The sequence below is a fragment of the Calliphora vicina genome, chromosome 1, assembly GCF_958450345.1.
Source record: "Calliphora vicina chromosome 1, idCalVici1.1, whole genome shotgun sequence".
Taxonomy (NCBI): Eukaryota; Metazoa; Arthropoda; class Insecta; order Diptera; family Calliphoridae; genus Calliphora; species Calliphora vicina.
In genome coordinates this window covers 103,469,219-103,487,799 of record NC_088780.1, presented here as the reverse complement: position 1 = coordinate 103,487,799, position 18,581 = coordinate 103,469,219, and the positions used below count along the sequence as shown (strand labels likewise).

At 27.9% G+C, this 18,581-nt stretch overlaps 1 protein-coding gene across 4 annotated transcripts in view; it reads left to right on the top strand.

Annotated features, from left to right (window-relative positions):
- LOC135963474 (diacylglycerol kinase theta) overlaps positions 1-18,581 on the top strand; it is a 92,810-nt gene that overhangs the window by 15,184 nt on the left and 59,045 nt on the right. For all 4 annotated transcript variants that reach the window (XM_065515332.1, XM_065515331.1, XM_065515329.1 and 1 more), the window contains exon 2: positions 1,853-3,195. In XM_065515332.1, coding sequence (XP_065371404.1) covers positions 3,060-3,195 — 136 coding nt within the window. In that variant the 5' untranslated portion in view covers positions 1,853-3,059. The remainder of the gene's footprint in view (positions 1-1,852; positions 3,196-18,581) is intronic.

Genomic DNA, 18,581 nt, shown 5'->3' with positions numbered 1-18,581 from the left:
AATTTCAATAAAAATTAAGTATAATTTTTGTTAAAATGTATGATGCATTTTTCATCCTCATTTCAAAATTTTGAATTTAATTATTTTTCACGATTGAGATTTTGAAAAAAAAGTTAAGATATAAAATAATGTTGTTATGAAAAATTGTTAACAACAATTTTCAAGGTAAAAATCCAAAATTCCAAAATTGAAACTTTAATATATTTTAAAGTAGAAGAGATAACTGAATGAAATCAAAAGAATTTTTTATATAATACTATATGCTTTATAAATAAATAAAACACAAATTATGTTTCTGAAACTATCCAACCGGTTAGCTCCAACCCGGTTTAATTGGAATGGAAATTTTGTGAAGATGGTTTTAGATACCTAAAATATTACATTAGGTCCATTCGTAAAGAAGATTTTCGAATTTTCCCACACAAAAATTTTTCAAAATTTGAAAATGTGTATGTCTTGAAATTTTGTATGTAGCTACCTCATACGATGTGTAGATCCATAAAATAAAAGGGGCTTTATAATAAAAATGTTTATTATAAAACCCCAATATTAATAAAGAATTTTTAGCGTAGTTGCACCGCTGTTTCTACCTATGTCCGTTATAGACTCTGAAACTATCCAACCGATTATCTCCAAACCGGTTTCATTGGACAGGAAATTTTCTGAAGATGGTTTTAGACACCTAAAACACTACATTAGGTCCATGCGGTCCATTCGTAATGCCGATATTCGAATTTTCCCATACAACAATTTTTCCCAATTTTGAATACATATTTAAAAAGTGTTTGTCATAAAATTGAAGTTTTTGGAAATTCGAATTTTAAGGGGGTAAACAGGGAACAATAAATCTAGCACCAAATATCCTACTTAACAAGTGGACAGGTGTGTGGTACTTTTTGTTTTTTGTACTTTTAAGGCTTTTTTGTATTCCATATCCCAGAAATTTAATTTAAATGGAATTGTAGTCCTTCTAGAAAAAATTTCAAATGGAATTTGGCACTTTTTTTGACATTTAAACGTCAAATTGTTCCTTTTTTTTTGGTACTTATTTTACAACAATATTTTTAATGAAAAAAAATTTTTATTATAAAATGAATGAATAATAATGAATTAATAAAGAAATAAGAGTTTTTCTACAGAGTGACCAAAAATTTACCAAAACGGGTCAATTTCGCATAATGCGGTACTCTTTGAAAAATATTCGAAAATATTTTCAGTTTTCTGTTTCTACTTTAGTAAAAACTGAGTGGTTTATAGTGAAAATACCATGTTTTAGCGTAGTAGCACACATTTCATATCTGTCCTTATTTGTACAATGTATGCTTTGTATCTCATCTTGTATTCTAATGAGGTGGTCATTACTATTATTTTCTGAATGCCTATGTCCTCCTTTACGATTTGTTTATACATCATTTTACAAACGGACAAGTAGTTTCGAAGAGACAGATTAATTACCACTTTTCTTGCGTACCACACTACTGTGCCGGATTTGAACGGAAGTTTCAAGGTTTTTGAGACCATTATAAACACATATATATTTCATATCATGTTATTAATTGGATTTGTTTGAACTGTATCTGAAAATGTTTGGTATTGAAAATGGTAAAAATCTGTCAAGTATAACCAGTGTTATGGACCAAAATGTGACATAACCTCCAATTTTTCAATTTTTTTTTTTGCTAGAACGAAAACATAACTCATAACTTAATAACTTATTTAATCATTTCAATTAAAATCCTTGTCGAAAAAAATATTATATAATTTCACTCCAATAAATCCTACCAAAGAATTTTCTTTCATAAATTTTTGCCACTCCAAATAAATTATTTAAACAAATTCTTTTTCACCACAGAATTAATTTGAAACCTAAATAAAAAATCATATAATAATATGTTAAAGAACAAAAATTAAAATAAAAATAAAATGAATGTAACTTAAACCTCCAAAAAAGAAATTAAATAAAATGAAATAAAATAAGAAGAAAGATAAAATTCGAAAAAAAAAGTAAAAACGTATAGAATAAATGAAAATAATATAAAAGAATCTACAGCAAATGAAATTCTTCCAGAGCTGCGATGTCTGGATAAAATTTAAGTTAGAAATATAATAAAAATGAAAAATGCCGCTATTGATGACACGTTCGCTAATTTATCAATTAACTGTAACACCGGAATTACGACGACATCTAAGGCCATTTAATAACCAGGAAATTATAGCTGAAGCAGCATCAGAAGCAGAAGATAAAGAAAAGGAGAGAGCTGAAAATTATATAAATATTAAGGATATTTATGAGCTTAAACAACAACAAAAACAACAACAACAAAATTCACAAAAAGTTTGTCTTCACAAATTCTTGAAAAAACCACAACTACTAAAACCACATAAAAAACGTCGTCGTTGGGTTTTATCCTGTAATTTAATTACTATTTGAAAGCAAATTAAATTAACTAATCCCACCTTTGATATACAAAAAACAACAACAGCAGCAACTAAAACAACAACAACAAGTACAACATTGTCAAAAACATTACAGCAGCAACAACAACAACAACATTTGTTAAAAATTTAGTAAAATTGTTCCTGTTACCAACACAAAAAATAAACAACAAACAGAAATCATTTCCTGTAACAACAGCAACAACAATATTCACTCACGACCGACAGACAACCTATAAAAACCAAATTTATTAACTATTAAAGGATTTTACATTAAAAAACAAAAACCAAAAACGGCCGATATTAATAAAATACATCCGAAAATACCACTAAAACTACAACTAAAGAAAAAACAACAACAACAGAAACTGCAACAGCAACCTACTCTTTCCATTTGTATTATTGGATCGTTGTCTCAAAATTCTAAACAAATATTTTCATATTTGTTAATAACGATTGTTGCCCCACTACTACTACTACTGTCAACACAGCAAGTTAAGCAGCAACATCTGAACCACAAGCAGCAGTTGTCGTTTCTACTACAGCAGAAACAACAAAAGGCACACAATTGTCATAAGAAACAATTTCATTTTGACAACAACGATCCAATAAACGGTTTTTTGATGGACCTGTTGGTATCCAAAATGGCGGATGGTGGTCACACATTCGTAAAGAAGAATTTCCATAAGCCTACGTATTGTCATCATTGCTCCGATATATTGTGGTTCGGTTTAATTGGACAGGGATACATATGTGAAGGTGAGTGTTTAAGGTTTATTTTTTATTTCGATTTACATTTGGGGACGTATGGATATTTTATTATATTGGGACCAGTGAGGGAAAATTTAATTTTTGTTCGTTATCTAAATATTATTCAAATTCTTTCAAACTCAGTGTACTAATATTGATCATTTTAATTATTTTCATTTGTTCTCAAAAATTTCTATATAAAATTTTGTTATACTCAAGATTATTTAAATAAAAAACTGTGATATTGACGATTTTGTACATAAAATGCTGTTATACTGCAGATTTTTTTGGAAAAATATTGTTATACTAAAGATTTTCTATAGAAAATACTGTTATACTTTACATTTTCTATAGAAAATACTGTTATACACAACTTTTTCTATAGAAAAGACTGTTATACACAACTTTTTCTATAGGAAAGACTGTTATACTCCAGAAAATACTTTAGAAATATTAAATTTGTCCAGTTACATTACATAAAATACCAATAATTATTTGAAAGTATCAAAGAGTTACGGTAGAACTACAGTAAGCTTTGTCATATTACCGGAAATGAGTTTGATTGTCAAGTTATTTTAAGGATTGACAAGCTAAAATACATGTATGTTTACATTAAAATCTAGTTTTAAAGAAAAATTTAATAGTATTCTATTAAAATTTTTAATATTTTCACAACTAATTTTAAAACATAGTTAATACCAAAGATTTTTGTTTGAAATTATCACTTTCGTAATTACATGAACGTAAGTACAAACTCCAACGATTTTGGAGTTATGACACAATATTTATCTCGATAGAAAAAAGTTTCGAAAAACAGTGGAGAAAATATTGTTTCTATTATAAAATAAGTTTGAAAGTGTTGTATTTACTAAATAAATACTCTCTTATCTATTTTTTTATGGTACCTCCCAGAAAAAGTTAATTTTAAAAATCAAATATTTAGGAAACTATAATAGATATACATAGTTCTCAAATTTTACATGAGCAATTCCACCGTTTCACTGTGGTTCCAAATCAAAATCTAGGTGGACAAAATTATTTGGCGCTCTTTAAAAGATCAATATAAACAATTTTTCAAGTTACAGTAGGGTCTAGATATATTAAAATCAATAATAAAAAATAAAATATTACTAAAAATTCCATTCCGTAAAAATTAAAAACAAAAGTATTTCGGCGGGTGCTGGTGGCTACAATTTTTTTACAAAGACATTTCCCAGACGTTTCTTTAAATGATGTATATAGTCATGGGACGGGCTTCGACGGTCTTTTTTTATGGCATATTCTTAGAAAAAAAAATATCAGCATATTTGGGACCCAAGTTTAAAGGACTATAACAGAAAAATGGAGAAGCCCATAAATATAAGATGTACACTTAATAAAATCCTATATCAATGTTTATCTATGATTTGAAGTATGAATTTCTAAATGGTAAAACAATTGAGATATGTGTAAATTAGTAAAGCAATAAAATATTAAAAAAAAATTAACGAAAATATGATTCAAAATTTTTTGAACTTCTGGCGCTTCTGTCGAGTAAACGAAATGTCCAATTGAAAACCCCATTTGTATTGGAGGAGAGCAGATAGTCAGCTTCCGAAAAAACTTCGTTTTTCCAAATTCTGAAGATACCGATTTTAATAATTTTAATAGATTTTGATTTGGAACCACAGTGCGTTTGTATAAATATTTATTATATACAAATTTAAGTAGTAGCCCATCATATTATGATGTTAATTAAAACAAGTAAGAGAGTAAGAGAAAAATATTTTTTTAATTGTTTTTTTAAATTTAAAATTTGTTTTTGTTTTAAATTTAAAATTTTTTTTTTTAATATTTAGCGAAAAAAAATTTTTTTGAAACAAAAAATTCGGTTTAAAAAATAATTTTTCCGATTTTGACCCATTGGACCTACAATGGGTCAAAATACTATGGTCTTATATACGTCGTTGCAAAGGTCATTCAAATATCTATCATTAGATATCCATATTGTCTATATTAATGACTTAGTATTCCAGATATAGGTCAAAAATTGACCTAAGATATTGATGTATGAATCGTGTATGTAAGTTATTTGGCTTTGGAAAGTTGATTTCAACAGACAGACATGGCTTATTCGACTCCGCTATTTATAAGGATCCAGAATTTATAAGGAATAGGTAGCTATATCAGCTATCAATATTAATATTTAGGATAGAAATGTGCGTTAAAATGTTTATACATTTGAAAACCTTCTATCTATATGTATATGGAACTTTTATTTTCAAAAGAAAAAGTTTTTTTTAATTTTTTTTTCGAAAGATTGAAGAAATAGCTATCTAAACTATTGACACTTTTTGCTAAGAAAAATTGGTATTAAGTTAAATGGATGAAAAAACACCTGTTTAATACAAATGTCAAACAAACATATTGTTACGTTTTAACCTTTTCAAAACGTTTATTTCCTTTAAATAAACCGGATACTTTTGAAAATTGTAACAACTCTTTATTTATTTAAAATGTACAACAACAGAATTAAATAGTCACTCAATGTTTTTTATACACGTTTATAAATTCGCAGAAATACAGACACACTTTATAATGTACACGAATTCACTTGAAAAATACAGCACACTCAGTTGATGTTTATTCGAAAAGCGTCTCTGAAAAACTCACTAACGACTGCAACCTCTGCCACTATTTATAACACTGCCATCTGCATTCTAGATTGCTCTTTAACTGTCTAGAGCTTTCTAATACATACGCCATCTGTGGTGTACTTTCTACAATGTTATTTAACTGAATATTCGAATTCGAATATACGGTCGCAGCAAACAGCGTTGCCAACTTACGATCAATGGTCAACTGAAAGCTTTTATTCAATGTTAATAATGCCCACATATATGTTACAGTTTGCTATTACAGCACTGCTATTTGAAAGCATTCTGCTACTTTTAAATCAGCCGTTAAAATCGTTACATTTGAATTCAAGTACAATTTCGTAACAATATATAAAACTGAATGTGTGTTTGTATGAATGTTTGCGTATTTGTACTTTATTATTGAAGGTTAAACCGCTAGGAATTACTTTAATACGCCACGACTTTCTAATGGCACTCGACTTGCAGTAAAGAAATTCATGAAGAATATAATCGAGGCGACCATTATAACTGGGAAGTATAAAGCGACAGATGTATTGCTGCCACGTATTCTAATGATAATTTGATTTTAGGCACGAACGAATACTTATTCGAATGTGCGAGTTTTTTTTTATTTTAGGGATTCTCCTCCTATTCGATATCTAATAAGATGTATAGAAAATTATAATGATTGTGATCTATAACGAATGAGTTTTTACTTGAACGCTAATAAGCGTTATTGAATACTCTAATTTCGATATGAAGAATGTTTAAATAAATTCCTGACATTTAACATTTATTTATATTTTTGTTTTTAATCCCCCTCGTGGTACTAATGGGATCAATTAACGCTTTATAGCATTAAACTTGTTCAATATTTAATTATTTACACCTCCTGCTACTGTTTTTTTTTTTTTGCATTTATGTTTAAATTTATTTTCATTTTCTTGTTGTTGTAAAATTTAAAAATGGAATGAATAATACGTATATGCATACAGTGAGTGATAATACAATGGAAACTTTATTTTTTCTAAGATAAATTAAATAAATTTGTTTCTACTTATTTTCATTTATAGAATATAGTTTACTTCTTAGCATAGGTAAAACAATGGAAACTTTTAAACTTTTGGAATTAGTTCTGTCACTATAAGGGCTATACAATGATACAATAATTGTAGATGGTAGAATCACTAGGGAGAGTTTTCAATATTTACCCCTATAACGTCAAACTTTGATTTTTTTCATATTTGTTCATATTTTCTTTAGTTTGACGTTACAAGAATTTTATAATTGAGTGTACCTTATATTGTTGTGTCATGGGCTAGACTATTCTTGTAATAATGAAACCTAAATTTCCATTGTTTTTTCAATACCATAATAATAAATACTTTTTAGTTTATTTTCTAATTCCTGAATTTAATTACGTTCTTATTTTGGTTTTTGTTAATATTGTTACAAAATTGTACTTGAATTCAAATATAACGATTTTAAGGGCTGATTTAAAAGTAGCATAATGCTTTCAAATAACAGTGCTGTAATAGCAAACTGTAACATATCTGTGGGCATTATTAAATAAAAGCTTTCAGTTGACCATTGATCGTAAGTTGGCAACGCTGTATATTCGAATTCGAATATTCAGTTAAAGAACATTGTAGAAAGTACACCACAGATGGCGTATGTATTAGTAAGATCTAGAATATTCGAACTTTGACAGTTAATGAGCAATCTAGAGTGCAGATGGCAGTGTTATAAATAGTGGCAGAGGTTGTAGTCGTTAGTGAGTTTATCAGAGATGCTATTCGAATAAACATCAACTGAGTGCCTTAAAGTGTGCAGTATTTTTCAAGTGAATTCGTGTACATTATAAAGTGTCCGTATTTCTGAGAATTTATAAACGTGTATAAAAAACATTGAGTGACATTGAGTGTGGTTGTTGTACATTTTAAATAAATAAAGAGTTGTTACAATTTTCAAACTACTAAACGGCTTTTATTTGCAATCAAAAGTATCCGGTTTATTTAAAAGAAATAAACAAACGTTTTGAAAAGGTTAAAACGTAACAATATATAAAAATAAAAGTACCCTGTACTCAGCCTATAACCATATATCAAATTGTTCCTAATATTTGTAATCCTATTAAAATTTTACCCATAGGATCCACATTTTCTTCGGGACTTCGAAAATGCTTTGGAGATAAATAGGAAACACATCGAGGTTTCCAAAGCTGCTTTCCGTTTTCCGTTTTCTGATTTCAGCTTTGGGGTTAAAAAAAAAAATATTTCAAATAGGACAAATTTTATAAGAATTTTTTTTGGATTGTGACCAATTAATTAAATATTTGAAAGAGTTTCCATTGTATTGTCAACCACTGTATGTATGTATGTACAATTTCATAAAACAGTCGTACATACAAACATCAAAATGGTGCTAAAGTGTTGCAATGACATTTTTCATGTCATTCCATTGCAGTGGTGTTACATATGGGCACTTCCACGAGAATCGCTACCACGATTGAAAACACAAAAACACTTGAAACTTTTTTCAAGATGATTTGAATAGAAGAAAATAATAAAATGTTACAATGTGAAAGTATTTAGATCATATTACAACATTTTAAAGACAAAAATAATAGTTTAAACTGATTATATTGAATTTTTTAATGTTTTAGGGTAAAATTGCGGCGAAAATTATTAGCCCAATTAGCTTGTAGTATGAAATGAATTTGACTCTGATTGTTTTTTTTTGCTATGGTCAAATTGTTTATTGAAACTTTTCACTTTTTTAGTTTTTGTATACATACATATGTATATTTACAGAATATATATTGTTTTATTATAAGAGAAAAATCTGTCACGTACGGTATGTCACGTACGATATTAAATTTTATTTATTATAAAATTATCCAATGATTGTTTTTATTTAAATATGACGAATTGTAAAAAAATATTTCGTTTAGTGTAAGAAATTAAAATAAAACATAACGCCTCTCACGATTCGAATATTTTTGCATATTTTTTATGTCACGTACGATATACCATTATTTTGCTCAATATTCTAGACAACAATATTTCGAAAGTACTTTTTATTATTTTAAAATATAGTACCCACTGAATGGAACATAAAGCCCAAATTATTTTCCAGATTCTCCTATTTTTGCAAAATCTATTCCACTCTATAGGCGTACAAATGCCACGTACGATGATATGGAATCGCCCATATATACAAACATTATGTATTCACATTAACAATATTTCTTTTTTAATTTTATTTTCATATAAATAAAACTCTCTGATTTAATTTCTCTTGAGTTTTTTTTTCTGCTTGCAAATTCTAGAAATGAAAAAAAAAAATAAATTTAAATAAATAAAATATTGCAGCTTATACGTGATATTTTTGTTGTTTTGTTTATTGCTGGTTGTTGTTTTTTTTTATTTATACCCTTCACCATGAAGTGGCAAGTGGTATATATAAGTTTGTCATTCCGTTTGTAATTTCCGCATTTTTGTTTTGTTGAATCTTTTTTTCACCCAAACTTTTTTTTAAAAAAAATAATTTTCTCCGAAAATGGTTTGCCACGCCCCTTTTTCCTCTTAATTCTTTGTCCATAGTCCAAAATTTGTAATTCTAACTACTTTAAGGTCAGTATCATATGCTTGGCAATTCTCAGCTTCTTTTTGGCTGAAATTAAAAAAAAAACAATTTTTCCACGCCTCTTTTTCTTTCAATTATCCGCCCGTATTCCAGAAATCTTAGATTCTACTACTATGCTCCATTGTTTTCAGCTTCCTATGCAATTATGGGGCTTTAATATAAGCTAAAATGTTAAAAAATTTAATTTTGCCACGCCCCTCTTTTCTCTTAATTCAGGCCAAAAGTTAGTCATTCCGTTTGTAATTTCCGCATTTGTCTATGGCATCGTATATCATATGCTTGGCATATGATACTGACCTTTTGGCTGAAATTTAAAAAAAAAAAAACAGTTTTGCCACGCCTCTTTTCCTTTCAATTATCCGCCCGTATTCCAGAAATCTTAGATCCTACTACTATGCTCCATTGTTTTCAGCTTCCTATGCAATTATGGGGCTTTAATATAAGCTAAAATGTTAAAAAATTTAATTTTGCCACGCCCCACTTTTCTCTTAATTCAGGCCAAAACCTACTTCAGGATATGCTCCATTGTTTTTAGCTTCCTACGCAATTAGGGAGCTTTAATATAAGCTAAAATGTAAAAAAAATTGAATTTTGCCACGCCCCTTTTTCCTCTAATTTCTCTAACCACAGACAGTGGGCTTCAAAACGCTCTGGATAGAGCAAAAAAAAAGAGGAACACACAAATAAGGAAATTATATATAAGATTAATTGGAGATAGTTATAAAAATATACATAAAAACGTAAATACTGTTTTCAAATAAAAATCAAACTAAAGTGAATTTCGAAATTCTAGAGAACTTTAAATTTTCTATGGCCGAAATTGAAGAGTAAAGGTTGAAAAATTATTTATTTTTTTATCGAAATTTTTCGTTTCGTCCCTTTGTTACGAGTAACACTTATTGTTTGGCTTTGCTATTCAAGTGAGTACTCGTTTCTGTGGATATGTCACTTTTTGAAATAAATTTTCTAAAAATATGTATTTCTCTCATTCATGTGTTATTATTTTAAACATTTTTATTGTTATTATAAATTGTATTAAATTATTCGTATAGTGGTGGTGTGTATGTTTGTTATTTGTACATACAAATTATACAAATTTCTACAATGAATTTTAAAATTTGTTTTTACTGTGTTTGCACCGCATTTTATTTTTATTTTTATATATTTTTTTTTGAAAATGTCAAATGTCAAAATGTATTAAAGAACATGAAAACACTCATTATACGAGTGATGAATAAACTAAGTAAGAATGAATATCCGAAAGTATTTAAATAATATTATTTGAATAAATAAAGAGGGAGAGGGGGAAGGAGGTGGGGAATTTCTTTAAACTAGAAATGACATTTATAAATTTTGAGATGAAAATACTAGAATTAATGATAAATTTGTACAAAAATAGTATTGCATTAAAATCTTTTAATAAAAACAATAAAAAATATTCCTAGTAAGTAACAATTAAACAAATTTCGATTACTATTTCAATAACATTGTAATGAGAACTATAATCATATGCATTACTTGGAAGTACTTTGACTTATAATCGGATATATAAGTTCGTATTTAATAGACAGTAATCTAAAGCACTCAAATACACACATGAACAATTGTAACGTGCCATTACTAAGAATCAATTCATTTAGTTAAGAATATTTTAGGCATAAGTAGTTATGTATTCAGAAGTGTCACACATTCAAATCATACGATTTGAAGCTAAGAGACTTTGAAAGATGATTTTGCATTGCTCGAACGTTGCACAGTGGCGCCATTTGAGTTTTTTCGTTGTAAAAATCATAACTTTTGAAATGAGATAATCAAAAAATTTAAAAGGCATATGATAGATAATTAATCAGCCTATTAAATGAGTGTTTGAAAAGGGTTCTACGCCTTTTAGGTGCCTATATATGGGCTAGCAAAGTTAAAATTTGTGGAAAAATCAATTTTATGGGAAGTAAACTAAAATATTTTTTTTAAATTTTTGATTTTTTATGTTTATTTTTATAATTTAAAATTATTCCAGAAAAGTTTTTTTTTTTTTAAATTTTTTGAAAAATATTCCACAAAAGATTTAAAAAAAATTTATTTTATTTAAAATTTTTTTGTAACATTTTGCTCACAATCCATAAAAAATCTATATCTAATGGGGTTTCATAGTTATCTATATATCGATGGCTTAATATAAAAAGGCCCTAACTCGTGTTTTTTTAAGTCGAGATTTTTTTGGTTAATTATGATATATAATCGGACCATTTATCGAAATAAACAAAAATCTGGACTTACAAACAAAAAACGAGTTAGGGCCTTTTTATATTAAGTCATCGATATATAAAAGAGTAACGTTACTGACTCACTGACTGACTGACTGATTCATCATCCCACAGCCCAAACGGCTGAAGCTAGAATCATGAAATTTTAACTGTGGGTTACTCCCTCCCCAAAACGATCCGATAAGAAGGGATTTTTGGAAATTCGAACGTTTAGGGTGTAAAAATGGGTAAAAACGGGTAAATTCGGTAACCTTATATCTTAAAAACTAATAAAGATACAAAAAAACTTAAAATTGCATGTTACTCTATTCAAAAAATAAGCTGACAGGTGTTTTGTACTTTTTCGAAATTCGAAACTTTTAGTGGAGAAAACGGGTAAAAACTGTATTTTGGTACTTTTTTGGCACCCTATGTATCTTTTAAACCAATAAACATAGAATCAAATCGTAAATCGTATTCTTTACTTATCAAAAAATAAAAAAATATAAGTTTGGAAATTCGAAACCTTAAGGGATAAAAATTGTGTTTATTTTTGGTACTTTTTCATAAAATATGTTTTTCTATAATTTGACATAGACATACGAATATTTTATTATGAGCTCCCACCACGTTACAGAAATTTATTTGAATAAAATTTTACCACCTCAATGGGGATAAAAAAGGTACCAAAAAGGGGATAAAATCGGGAAAATACATTATATTTGAAATTATTAAGCCAATTTTGATAATTTTTTTTAACGTTGGTTCCTGGATTCATACAAAAATTAACTAACAGGGTGTTATTTGGAACTCGAGTACCAAGGTGTATATTGGGCCAAATCCGGGTAAACAGTTTGGTACTTTTTTTAAAACATATTTATTCTTGGGCACGTTAACACAGATTTTAATATTTTCAGACATGCCTGTAGCATAAACAATTTTGGCAAAATGGAATATTTTTAAATTTCAAACTTGAGGGGTGTTCAAGGAAGAAAAGGGAAATGGGTACTTTTCTCCTAATGGTACTTTTTTAATATTTTAATTATTACACTTATATACATTAAAGTTAGCTGATATGCATCTTAGTGAAGTTAGTGTTAGGAATAGGGGATAATATTTAGGTACCAAAATGTGTGAACTGAACTATAGGTACTTTTTTGTTCTTCTAATGGTACTTTTTTAATTTTCTATAACAATGGACTTAAAAACATGAAATTAAGCATACATGGTCCTAAGTGAGTTAGAATTCTAGGGGGAGACTTTTTGGTACTTTTTCTTTATTCTAATGGTACTTTTTTGAATTTTCTATAACAATGAACTTAGAAACATGAAATTAAGCATATATGGTCCTAAGTAAGTGAGAATTCTAGGGGGAGACTTGTTGGTACTTTTTCTTTATTCGATTGGTACTTTTTGTAATTTCTTCACCAATGAACCTATAAACATGAAATAAAGCTTATATGGAACCGAGTGAGTGGGAAACCACAAGTGTGGGCTTTTTGGTACTTTTTCTATATTCTAATGGTACTTTTTTGAATTTTCTATAACAATGGACTTAAAAACATGAAATTAAGCATAAATGGTCCTAAGTGAGTGAGAATTCTAGGGTGAGACTTTTTGGTACTTTTTCTTTATTCGAATGGTACTTTTTGTAATTTCTTCACCAATGAACCTAAAAACATGAAATTAAGTTTAAAAGTTTTTTTTTACAGTTTTTCGTTTATATCTCTACAATAATATACCGCTTATTATTATTTATTTGGGGTTTTTCGAATGAACATTTAATAAAGCACAAGGAAAACTGCACGATCTAGAAATAAAGGTGAACAATCTTCAATGCCAAGATTGACTGGTGCGAATTATTCCAGAAAACACTAGTAGAACAAAGACCCCTACTTTTGATGGCGGCACACCATTTGGTATTTTTAAGTATAGAATTGATTTTGGCCATTTTGTTAACAATGACAGCTTTATAATGAGTGTGGTTCGCAGATGTTGTATTATAAAAATTCACCTTTGAATCGAATAATTTGGAAATTTTCGAGATCAACATAAATTTAATCTCTTAACTATTCAGTTAAATGTATTGAATTCATTCCTTTTACTAAAAAGCTTAAACATTTTTTTCAATTCATTTTGAAAATTATTAAAAGCTAAATAAAACTGAATGAATAAAAAACATTTAACTCAATTTGTAGTAGATTTGAATCAACAAAAGTTTAATCATTCAAAGTTTGAACAATTTCTGTTATTAATAAACTTCAAAATTAATTCAATTTAAATGAAGCTGTTGAAGGAAGCTAAAGAATTAGATATTGGGAATGGATATATGAAATGAAAGGCTGACATTTTTTAACTACGGATTAAGATTTTAGTGAATTAAGCTCAAATTTTATTAATTAATACGAAGCTCTATATGTAATGATTATAACACTAAGTTTTTATAAGAAATTTTGTTATAATATTCATAGTTTATAGTATTATTATATATTTCGGGAATAGCCGGGTACCCGGAAATGTAGAGAAAAATTTTACCAACTCCCGGGAATCAAATATTTATATTGTACAAATGTTTCAATGTTTTTAAGAAACAAAATTTATTCGCGCAAGTATGTATATATTTTGTATATGTTTCTGAAAGAAAACTTAACGTAAATGAGTTAAATAAAATTTGGATCCTTTAAGGGTACAGAGCCCCAGACAAATTTCATATATATCTAAAAGCATAAGTCCCTATTATAAAAAATATAATTTTTGAAAAAAATATAAACTCTATAAGAAAAATCAACATTTTTGGGAACTTATTTTCTCCGTTTTATTTAAGTAAAGACAATGGCAAAAGTTATCTACGCATTGCATAAACGTCCTTATGATCTATATAGGTTCTAAATATCTTAATCCGTTCGAATTTTACACTAATTTGAATTTAAAATTTTTCTTCACAAAAATCCCTCTAAATTATGAAATTTCATGGTAAATGTTATTCTGAAAATCAATAGGATTAATTTGTTTTCTTTAAAATATTAATCCTGTAGTCCTAAGGTTTTCAATTTTCACCAAATGTAGTAATTATAGCAACTCTTCAGGAGACTCACAAAACATAATTTTCATACAAAATTTGTTTTAATAAATTTAAAAACTGATTATGAATAAAGCCTTTAAATATAATAAATAATTTAGCTTGATATTTACTTTCAAAAATTTCCCTTTCTTATTACATTTAAATATTTATTCACCAAAAATAATGTTTATTTTGCAAAATAAAATAGAGTTTAGTAAAGGCAATGGAAAAGGTAAAGTAAAGCAACTACAAATATAGAAAACATCTAGAAAATAAATCCATAAATTCAATTAGAGTCTTAATTTCCTTGTTGAAGTCATAAATTGTAAATTAAATAATAAATTAATAACACTCATACGCTACGTTGCACAGTATTTCATTTAATTTTAGTGTAATTTCTCATTTTCACATTTTCTATGCTGCAGACATTTTCTTTTCTTTTTTTTATTTTAATATTTAAAATACTGTAAAATAATGTACTCTCAAATAATGAATACTGTTTAGGAGAATTGCAATAATAAGGAAAATAGGTAACTTAATATTTTCAGAATAATGACTTTAATATATTTTATTATTTCATAGTCTTTAATTTACCACAGTAAAGCAATTTTTCTGAGAATTTAAAGGTAATTTAATGTTAACCAGAATTGTAATTTTTTTTGTGAAATCCATAACTAGTTACATATTCTTGTTTGTCTTAAGATTAATCTTAAATCTATTTGTATTTGAAATTTATTTTTAATCACATTTACATACATACTTATTGCAAGTAATTTTTAAAATTGTAATTTTAAGATTATTTTAAGACAACATTATTCTGTTTTTTTGTTCGTTTTGTATATGTATTTTCTGGTATTGAAGGGTCTTAAGTGCGTCATTGTTGGCCGCCAAATATCTTAAATATTAAAAAAAAAAAATCATAAATTTTTTTTTTATTTCTCTGTAAAATTGTTAAATAGCCATACAAATACATTTACACTAACATTACTGCATCTGTGTATTTGATTTACCCAGCAGTTCTAGGAAACTGTCCCGACCTAGTGATTTCACCTATCACTTAGGGTAACAACTAGTTACATAACTAGCTACGTGAGTAGTTATTTTAACTCTTTGCGGTTGGGTGATTAGTTTACTAACCACATTTTCTATAGTCTCTAAAACATAGTTTATTGGCATTTATTGGCATTTTGCTAAACAATTATATTTTTTTAAGTCAACATATTGGATTCACATACTGTTTACATATAATTAGTTACATTACTAGCTAACTAACTGGTTACTTGATCAGCTACATAATTAGTTATTTTAATATAATTGACCACAAATAGTCAATTAAAAAGGCATATCACAGACAGTCCAATAACCGATTTCTTGTAAACAAACCTTCCTTCGACAACTCACCAATAAATTACTTATGCTAGGTAAAATAACTACTTTCAAAAGTGCAGTACAAAAGTAACCTTTAAAGTTACTACACTCTAGGTTACTTATAGATAGTAAAGTGACAATTGATTTCACTCTAGATTACATGGAATGTCAGTATACTTAAGCAAGAAGGAAATAAACTGTATGAGAATTATATTAACACAAATTGTATAAAACCAGTTTGTACTAATTATTACTCAGTGATTACATTCTAGGTTACTTAGATTTACTTCACAATAGGTTACCTGGGATTTATAAAGTAACCAATTAACTTCTCTCTGCACTACAAAGAGCACATACGTGTCAAATGACCCAAAATATATCAATTGGAGTTAGACAATTCAATTAAGTTAGTAAAAAAAGCTAAAACCGGCTTTTTTGAATCCAGTCAACTGTAATAAAAAAGCCCCTAAAGTATGCAGTACAAATTTAGATATTTTATTTGAAAATAAATAAGAACAGGCAGGTGTATGTGGGTTGGAGAAACTTGACGAACTAACATTAGTAAATGCTACCGGGCGAAGCCGGGGCAGGCGGTCAACTAGTTTTGTATAAAAACAGTTTTGTTTCGCAAAAATGCTTTAAAGGATTTGATTTTTATTTTTATTATTTCGATCATAAAGTTTAACGAAAAGCAAATATCTATATGGGGCATTTCACGTCAAGTGAACCAACTTTTGAAATCAATGTCTTCCGATCGCGATGAAATTTGCACCAATGTTAGTTCTATTGGATAGTTTTTTCAACAAGGACACCATTTTTCAACAAGATCGGTCAAGAACTCTCTGAGTTATAGGAGGTCAAAATTTGACATTTTACCTATTGTTCTTAGCAAAATGTGTCTCAAATAGTTTAGATAGCTATTTATGCAATCTTTCGAAAAAAAAAATTAAAAAAATTTAATAAAATATTTTTGATTTTTTTTTTTAGATCAAAAATATTTTTGACTTTTTTTTCAAAATGGGCCCTTTTTATTTTTTTTTTTTATTTTTTTTAAGAAAGCTTAGGTCTTTTCCTAAGCGACCTATATGGTTGCTTAGTGGGATGCGAGTTGGATATCTATCAACAAAAATATTTTGTAACTCAAGATTTAAAATTTTTGAATTTTTTTGCAAAATCAAAAACTTTGTTGACTTTTTTTAAAAAAATGGACCCATTTTTTAATTTTTTTTTTGCTCAGAAGAAAGCTTATGTGTTTTCCTTTAACACCCTTTTTGTCGCTTAGTGGGATGCGAGTGGGATATCTATAAAAAAAAATGTTTTGTAACTCAAGACATACAATTTTTTACTTTTTTTGAAAAATCAAAAACCTTTTTGACCTTTTTTTTCCAAAATGGACTCTTTTTTTATTAATTTTTTTTTTCTCAAAAGAAAGCTTAGGTATTTTCACTTGACGTGAAATGCCCCATATATATAAAAATGAAATGGTCCATGTATGTAATGGCATCATGTGAGAACTGTTGGAGCGATTTGACTGTTTTTTTTTTTGTATTCGATTCGAAATTTTCAGGAGATGGTTTGTAAAGAAAAAAATTTAGAAATTCAGAAATTTAGGCCCTAATTTTGTAAATCACTTCACAAAGTGATATTTATATGGAAAGCAAAAACAAAATTTCAAAAATTTTAAAAATTTGTTTTTGTTTTATATACAAATTCTTAACAGAACAAACGCACCAAAATTCAAAAATTTGAAAATTTTGTATATAAAACAAAAACAATTTTTTAAAATTTTTGAAATTTTGTTTTTGCTTTCCATATAAATATCACTTTGGTGCCGTGATTTACAAAATTAGGGCCTTAAATTTTTAATATATTGCCTTCTTTTCACTTCTCACTTTTCTTAATAAGAGAAACTTGAAGAACTAACATTAGTAAATAGCTACCGGGCGAAGCCGGGGCGGTCATCTAGTTTTAAATAAAATGGATCGTGTAAAAGACTCCAGTGCGGAGAAACGCGAAATAATCAAAAAACTAATATCGGATGGAAAATCTTATAGAGAATTTGGTCGACTGGTTGGCTTTTCTAACAAAATTATTCACAACGCAATTTATTATAAAGAAAAGGCTGAAAGACATGGACCCTTCACGCCAAAAGATTGATCCGCGAGAGCAAAACTAATAAAGGACCTTTATAGAACTGCGACAGTACAAACAGATTGCACATGTGTCAGAGAACATAATTTAAAAAAAGCGCATGAAGTTCCCAATAGAACATCAAAATTTTCTAGTCCAAAAGTGGAAGAATATTTTATGGAGAGATGAGAGTAAATTTGTGTTTTTGGTGGAGAAGGTTCTCGCTTATACGTCAGATGTCCTCAAAACTCGAATACAATCCAAAATATACAACAAAAACAATTAAACATGAAGGGGGTTTTTTGGGTGTGGTGCTACTTTTTTTTC